Below are 8,694 nucleotides of genomic sequence, written 5' to 3' on the forward strand. Positions count from 1 at the left end.
CCTTGAAAGGGCAGCTCGATGGTGCAGTGGTTAGCACTGGGACTGTGGCGCTGAGGACCCAGGTTCGAATCCTGGCCCTGGGTCACTCTCCGTGTGGAGTTTACACATTTTCCCCGTGTCTGCGTGGGTTTCACCCCCACAACCCAAAGATGTGCAAGGTAGGTGGATTGGCCATGCTAAATTGCCCCTTAATTGGAAAAAAAAATAATTGGGTACTTTAAATTTATTTTTAAAAATTCATGACTCCTTGAAGGCAAACTTCAGTAAATATGGCATGTCTACCATTAACTGGGAGAAACATCCACAAGAAAGAACTATTTGTGGAGCGATCCTAAGTAGCGTTGTTGCTTCCTTTGAACAGCGAAGATTACAGGCAGCTAAAGACTAAGGGAAAGCTACAAGGACTGGGTAGCTCAAAAATTCATCCTTGCCAGCATTATGGAAAGCCATGCAGATCTAGAATGCACAACAGATGACTCTATGCATGTAAGAAACAGCCATGTTCTGTAACAAAAGGAAACAGACGCCAATGATAATGATCAATTCTCATCGCTGTTTACATGGCTGCTTTGTGTAAATTGTATGCCGCATTAGGCCACATAACATCAAGTCACTACACGTGAAAGTAATCTTTTGTCTGTGAAACACTTCAAGACATCATGAGGATGTGTTAGGGACTATTTTGCAAGTTATTTCTTTAGGTGCGAGTGGACGTGCAACATTTGGCTAAGTGAATGTTTGAGGTTTTAATGGACTTTTGCAGTGTAAATCCTATAACTTGATTGAAACAATGTGTAATACTCATTTGTATAAGTAACAGCAGGTAGACCTATGTGGTAGGATGTGATATTTCTTTTATAAACATAGAACATGCAAATTAGGAGCAGGAGTAAACCATTCAGCCCTTCAAGCCAGCTCTGCCATTCTGTCAGGTCACAGCTGACCTGTTTGTGTTAAGTTACATATTTCCCATATATCCCTGATAACCGTAGGTTCTTGTTGGGCAAGGGAATCAATCTATCTCTGCCTTAAAAATATTCAGTGGTCCCACTCCCACCGCCTTCTGAGGCAGACAGTTCCAAAGTCGCAAAACCCTCTGGGGGAAAAAAAGACATTCTCCCCATCACCATCCTATTGGGGGGGGGGGGGGGGGGCGGGAGTGGGGGTAGAACCCTTAATTTCAAAACAGTGCCCCCCCTAGTTCTGGACTCGCCCGCAAGAAAGGAAATAATTTCTGAGTCTACCTTGTCAATACCATTCAGGGTTTTGTATACTACAATCAAGTCACCCCTCACTCTTCTAAATTCAGGTGAAGACAAGCTCAGCCATTCCAACCTATCCTCATAAGACAATCTGCTTATTCCAGTATTAATCTAGTAAACCTCCTCTAAACCACCTCCAACGCATTTAAATCCTTCCTTAAATAAGGAGACCACAGCTTGACGGGATGCGGTCTCACCAATACCCTGTATAACTGAAGCATAACATTCTTACTTTTATGTTCAATTCCATTAGCCTTCTTGATTACACGCTGCTCTTGAATACTTTTTGTAACTCATGCACGAGAACACCGAGATCCCTCTGCACCTCCGCATTCTGCAGCCGTTCTCCATTTAAGTAATACTCTGCTTTTTTTATTCTTCCTGCCAAAGTGAACAACTTTATACTTTCCCACATTATATTCCATCTGCCACTTTTACCAACTCACTCAACTCCTGCATCTCAAAGAATAAAGAACAAAGAAATGTACAGCACAGGAACAGGCCCTTCGGCCCTCCAAGCCCGTGCCGACCATGCTGCCCAACTAAACTACAATCTTCTACACTTCCTGGGTCCGTATCCTTCTATTCCCATCCTATTCATATATTTGTCAAGATGCCCCTTAAATGTCCCTATCGTCCCTGCTTCCACTACCACCTCCAGTAGCGAGTTCCAGGCACCCACTACCCGCTGCGTAAAAAACTTGCCTCGTACATCTACTCTAAACCTTGCCCCTCTCACCTTAAACCTATGCCCCCTAGTAATTGACCCCTCTACCCTGGGGAAAAGCCTCTGACTATCCACTCTGTCTATGCCCCTCATAATTTTGTATACCTCTATCAGGTCTCCCCTCAACCTCCTTCGTTCCAGTGAGAACAAACCAAGTTTATTCAACCGCTCCTCATAGCTAATGCCCTCCATACCAGGCAACATTCTGGTAAATCTCTTCTGCACCCTCTCTAAAGCCTCCACATCCTTCTGGTAGTGTGGCGACCAGAATTGAACACTATACTCCAAGTGTGGCCTAACTAAGGTTCTATACAGCTGCAACATGACTTGCCAATTCTTATACTCAGTGCCCCGGCCAATGAAGGCAAGCATGCCGTATGCCTTCTTGACTACCTTCTCCACCTGTGTTGCCCCTTTCAATGACCTGTGGACCTGTACTCCTAGATCTCTCTGACTTTCAATACTCTTGAGGGTTCTACCATTCACTGTATATTTCCTACCTGCATTAGACCTTCCAAAATGCATTACCTCACATTTGTCCGGATTAAACTCCATCTGCCATCTCTCCGCCCAAGTCTCCAGACAATCTAAATCCTGCTGTATCCTCCGACAGTCCTCATCGCTATCCGCAATTCCACCAACCTTTGTGTCGTCTGCAAACTTACTAATCAGACCAGTTACATTTTCCTCCAAATCATTTATATATACTACAAAGAGCAAAGGTCCCAGCACTGATCCCTGTGGAACACCACTGGTCACAGCCCTCCAATTAGAAAAGCATCCCTCCATTGCTACTCTCTGCCTTCTATGGCCTAGCCAGTTCTGTATCCACCTTGCCAGTTCACCCCTGATCCCGTGTGACTTCACCTTTTGTACTAGTCTACCATGAGGGACCTTGTCAAAGGCCTTACTGAAGTCCATATAGACAACATCTACTGCCCTACCTGCATCAATCATCTTAGTGACCTCCTCGAAAAACTCTATCAAGTTAGTGAGACACGACCTCCCCTTCACAAAACCGTGCTGCCTCTCACTAATACGTCCATTTGTGTCCAAATGGGAGTAGATCCTGTCTCGAAGAATTCTCTCCAGTAATTTCCCTACCACTGAAGTAAGGCTCACTGGCCTGTAGTTCCCGGGATTATCCTTGCTACCCTTCTTAAACAGAGGAACAACATTGGCTATTCTCCAGTCCTCCTCTCTGTATGTCTTCACAGCGTACTTTCCTACCTCTCTTTGTGTCGTTTGCAAATTTAGCTACCACGCTTTTGCTGCCCTGATCTAAGTCATTGATGTAAATTGTAAAACTTTGAGGTCCCAGCACAGACCTCTGCTAGTCACATACTGTCAATCAGAAAAAAAACCATTGATGTATACTCTGTTTGCTACCTGCCAGCTAATCCTCTACCTAGGCTGTTACATCCTACACCATGAGCTTTTAATAACCTTTGATGTGGTACCTTATCAAAAGATCTGGTTTCATGAAACAAAGATTACAATAAATCTTCTAACCCATAAGCAGTAAAATACATGAAGTGTTTCTTCTGTTTTGCCACGAATGCTGAACTGTTTCCGAGCATGTTAATCCTTTGTTCTTAATTTACAGGGAAAATTGGAAAAGGCAGTTCCTTTATGCCAACTGGCAGTTGAAATTCGTCAGAAATCCTTTGGCCCAAAGCACCCGAGTGTGGCAACTGCCCTGGTGAATTTGGCGGTGCTGTACTGTCAGTTGGTGTGTTGACTGTTGGCTTCACTATACTTGACTGCTCCATTATTTATTAAGTGGTTATAAAACGTAGAACTGTTTTGCACTATATTGGGTACGGCTTAAGAAAGCTGAACAGCAAAAGTGGATTTCGGGCAACTTGTCAATACAGGCAGTTTTGAATGAAATGCCGATACGGCATGATAAAAATCTTTATTACCGTGGCACTTGCTGAATGCAAACGCAACTAACTTGAGGTACATTATTGTGAGGAGCAAGGCACTAAACGTTCTGCCACGTTTTTCGAGGTGGGGCAGAGAAGGCAGATCAGGGGAATAAAAGCTGAAGATGAATAATCAGGAAAGTAACCAGGGGCTAGGTCAAGTAATAAGGGATAACGTTATGAGTTCATGCCTCACCTGCCTGGAGTACAGATCTGGGCTGGAATTCTCTGATAATGGGGCTATGTCCCCACACCCGTGAAAAAACTGGAATCACTGGACTTTTTTCTAGAAAGTCCACAGCGATTCACTCACCTGAAGGGGGCCAGCAGGGCACCGCAGTCGTCCTCGCAGCTCCGGCTGCCGATACGGGGCCCTGCACTACCGGCCGGAGATTCACGCATGCTTACGCAGGTGGCCGCCCCGCGCAACATGGCGGACCCACACAGCGGACCGGCCCCCACAATATAGGCCCCCCACCCGAGATTGCGTGTGCCCGCCGATCGGTGGCCCCCGATCGCGAGCTTGGCTGTCCTGGAGGCCACCTGTGGCGAAGGATTCCCCCCCCACCCCAACCAGGGCGGCCACGGACTCCGCCTGCAGACGCCACTCCGAGCACCCGCCAGGTGGAACCATGAGAGAACCACGCTGGCGGGAACTCGGCCAGTTGTCAGCGGAGAATCGGTGCGGGGGCCTCTTTCAATGGCGTCCGACCAGCATATGCACGATTGGTGGCGATTCTCCGGGGACCAGAATAATTGCAGGAGCAGCGTAGGGCCAGATTTTGGCGTCGACGCCCCTTCTCTGCCCCGAGTGTGATTTCGGCGCGGAGGCTTGGAGAATCCCGCCCCTGGAATTTGAACATACACCTCCCATAATTTTCCACATTTTCCAGTAGGATGTAATAGTGCAGGAAGGTTTTCTGTGCTCGCAAGATGTCGGATGATTGGAAGGGATTCACAATTTTTCTGCAATTAATGCGATGAATTTCAGGTCATAGTTTTATATCTATATTGGCACATTGGAAAAGTGATTATACATTTGTACAAGGGATGAGATAGGTCCATTTATAGGATGGACATTGAAGATATGGAAAGAACCATTAGCATGGTACCAGATTTGAGAGGTTAAACTTGTGATGAAAAGCTTGGAAAATTAGCTTATGCCAGGGGAAATTAAAGGGGGTTCTAGTGGAAGTTTTCAAAATTGAGTTATTTTACACTCTTGGTACGTTGGCATCATTGGCAAGGATGTCATCTATCGTCCTACCTGGTTGACCTGAGGAAGATGTGATATAACTTGGTGGGACACTATACAGGACAATTAAGAGTCAACAATGTTGGTATGGAACTGGAGCACATATAGGCGAGACCTGGTAAGGACTGAAGATTTCCATGCAGCACCTTCTGTACTGCGTGTGTTCATCAGTAGTGAGTATTTAAATGGTGATCTATTAACTCCGGTGCATGTTCAGTAGACCAGAATGGTCATTGCCAATTTCTGTAAAATGACTAGTCCTTATGACAGTGTTATCCTTGAGAACATGTTTTCTCATGCTAATGAGTGATTTTCTGAGACTAAACGATTGTAGCAGAGTATCATTGCTCACACGGGGCACAAATAATTTAATTCATTAATAAAACTATGAGCAATTTTGATGTAAAGGCATCTTTACGCCTTGATTTTAGAAACAAATGTCATAAATGTGTCTGTATCCTGCAGAAAAAGCACACTGAAGCTTTACCATTATACGAACGTGCTCTGAAGATCTATGAGGACAGCCTGGGTCGTTGCCATCCCAGGGTGGGAGAGACACTAAAGAATTTAGCAGTATTAAAGTAAGGATGAAAGCTGCACTGAGCTCCGTCTTTATAGTTGTCAGAGGCAGAAATACATCCCGGCCATGTATTTGCTTTTACATGATGACTGTACCCCGGTCTCTGACTTGCTCTGTAACACATGGTATGTTGCCAAGATACATTTCAGGTATTTAAGACGGGCATGACACACTAGGCTGTGTTTCCGTTTAGCTGATGAGGCAAGACTGGAGAACAGACTTTACAAGGCGGTGCTGCCTCAATCATAGATCATAGAAGAAGAATCCTGACAGTGCAGAAGGAGGCCATTCGGCCAACCGAGTATACACTGGCCCTTGGAAAGAGCATCCTACTTAAGCCCACGCCTCCACCCTATCCCAATAACCCCACATAACCTTTTAGACACTAAGGGGCAATTTAGCATGGCCAATCCACCTAACCTGCAATCTTTGGACTGTCGGAGGAAACCCACGCAGACACGGGGACAAAGTGCAAACTCCAGACAGACTGTCACCCGAGGCCGGAATTGAACCTGGGTCCCTGGAGCTGTGAGGCAGCAGTGCTAACCACTGCGCCGCCTCATTGATTTTGGAAGAGACGGTGCGCCCTGTGTGCTGAGCATTTGCCTACATATGTCAGCTAACCAGTTAAGTTCCTTAGGGGGTCCCAGCCCAAGTTACTGTCTGTGTGAAGTTTGCACATTCTCTCCGTGTCTGCATGGGTTTCACCCCCACAACCCAAAGATGTGCAGATTAGGTGGATTGGCCACGCTAAATTGCCCTTTAATTGAAAAAAATAAATAATTGGATACTCAAGTTTATTTTAAAAAGTTCCCCAAGTGCTGAAGGATGCACTCTTGGACCCAACCACATTTTCAACCTGGCACATAGGGTACCCATCGCACTCCGAGGATGTCCATTAAACTGTTTTCTCCTAGTTGTAGAATCTCTTTGGGATGTGCTGCTCTGCAAATTGCCTATCACTGCAGCAGTGCCTGTTACTGCGCGAGGGGGGGGGGGGGCATTTTCCCTTGATATCTGAAGGCCCTAACCCTCCTGCCCTTGACTTTTCACTTTGTGGCTGGAGACTGGGAACAAAGGCACCTTCACTCCTCCCTTCGGCAGCTTCTACCTCTTGATGGGAGGGTTGCCAGTCTGTTAGTGCTGGATGGTTTCCTATTGACCCATCTGCCATCCTTAATTGGACAGGATTCTTTTTTTTTTTTTAATTACTTTGTTTATCAGAGTTACAAAACCAGAGCTCAGTGTGGACAGAGGCAAACCCAGAATCCAGCTCCTTGCCTGCTCCAAAAAACAATTCAAATTGAATCCAATTTGTGGGCCCCACAAGGCATACCAGATCCAGGCATTACACCTGATCCCACGCTTGATCTTAGTCGAAAGGCCGAGGAGCAATAATCAGACAGGATTCCGCCGGCATTGGTTACTTCCTGACCAGTATTTCAACGGTCCATGGGGCCAAGGCCAGGGAAAGAAAAGTCAACCCAATGTGTTTAAATGCCACGATCGGAGCAATATACATCTCGGTGTGCAGGCGGGCAGATTACTAGATCACGTCGTGAGGGAAGATTGTGTGAGGAATGGAGAAGAGCAGATAGAGACAAGTGACATTACAATTGTAAATTATGATATGCATATTCTATACATTAGCTATACTATCAAAATGGCATCATCAAAATAGAACCTAATCTGATATAAGAATTCAGAGAATTTAAATTAGCTAAATGTAAATTCTGATTGGATACTCTTGAAAATAATGGGTGTGAACTGGTGACCTGCCATGTCGGAGAAAAAGGATGTAAATTAGAGAATTTTGCTAAATTGACTTGGTTTAATGTGATATTGATTATTTGCAAAACCGAAGTGCACAAAATGAGTGATATTCAGACCCCCTTTCGCATTAGTGGACCAGACTAGGAGACTGACGTTACCTTGCAATTTACTTTACAGCTACGAGGAGGCCAATTTTGAAAAGGCTGCTGAGTTGTACAAGAGAGCGATGGATATCAAGGAAGCGGAGGCCTCGGTGGTGGGTGGGAAAGCTCTTTCAAGGCATTCATCCACAGGAGACACTTTCAGTTTAAGAAATGCTCTGGGTCCTAACCCCTACCTGGAATTGGGATACAGGTGACCTGCGGAAAGGAACGGACAGCAGAAGCTGGACATGTGAACCATTTTGGGACAAAGTGTCATTTTTGTATTTACAGCTGCCGACACAGGATGTTGCACCAATCCTGAAGCAGAATTATATTTAAGTTTAAAATGGAAATTTTCCAAGAAACTGAAGTAATTATGTATCTATTAACATGAAAAAATGTATCAGAATGAAAAATGAAGGACAAGCCTTTGGCACATTGGAGAGAAGACAAAGTCCTTTCTGCCAGTCACTGGGATCACGTTATCCAGCTTATGTCATGAATTGGCTGAACATACTTGTAAATGAAGAATTCAAACACCACAGCTTTGTAAAAATAAACCAGATTTCCCATGAGCACTTTTGACATTTGTACCAGTGCTAATTTTGTATATCAGTGTTTTATTATTGAATATAATTTTCTCAAAGTCTCAGACTTAAATAGAACATGAAATATCCTTCTTCCTTTGAAGGGAAAACATCAGCTTCCCGCAACCTCCGTGAAGTAGGCTGTACAAAAGGATCTTGACATATATTTCTTTATGCTTGAATTGCTGTTGGAGCAGGTTCTTGGAAATGCGGTAGTGAATCCGTGCTCGTGCTAGCTTTCAGCAGTACGCGCAGAACCTCAATGTTAAATACAGCACTTAAACATTTGGTGTTCTCAACTGTTTTGCCACCGAAACTTGTGTCTTTGTCACCTCAGTCAGCTTTTCCAAATCCAATCCTCCCCCATCTGCATCCATCCCACAAAATATCCTGTTTATCTGTCAACACCATCCTTGTTGACCTCTATCGTCTTGCAATC

The 8,694-nt window shown here is 44.9% G+C and overlaps 1 protein-coding gene across 1 annotated transcript in view; it reads left to right on the plus strand.

Annotated features, from left to right (window-relative positions):
- Nucleotides 1-8,251, plus strand: part of nphp3 (nephronophthisis 3) — a 79,955-nt gene extending 71,704 nt beyond the window's left edge. The window contains exons 26-28 of the mRNA XM_072510034.1: nucleotides 3,596-3,721; nucleotides 5,638-5,753; nucleotides 7,703-8,251. Coding sequence (XP_072366135.1) covers nucleotides 3,596-3,721; nucleotides 5,638-5,753; nucleotides 7,703-7,883 — 423 coding nt within the window. The 3' untranslated portion in view covers nucleotides 7,884-8,251. The remainder of the gene's footprint in view (nucleotides 1-3,595; nucleotides 3,722-5,637; nucleotides 5,754-7,702) is intronic.
- Nucleotides 8,252-8,694: the final 443 nt, after the last annotated feature.

Source organism: Scyliorhinus torazame, chromosome 6 (genome assembly GCF_047496885.1).
Source record: "Scyliorhinus torazame isolate Kashiwa2021f chromosome 6, sScyTor2.1, whole genome shotgun sequence".
NCBI classification, from domain to species: domain Eukaryota; kingdom Metazoa; phylum Chordata; class Chondrichthyes; order Carcharhiniformes; family Scyliorhinidae; genus Scyliorhinus; species Scyliorhinus torazame.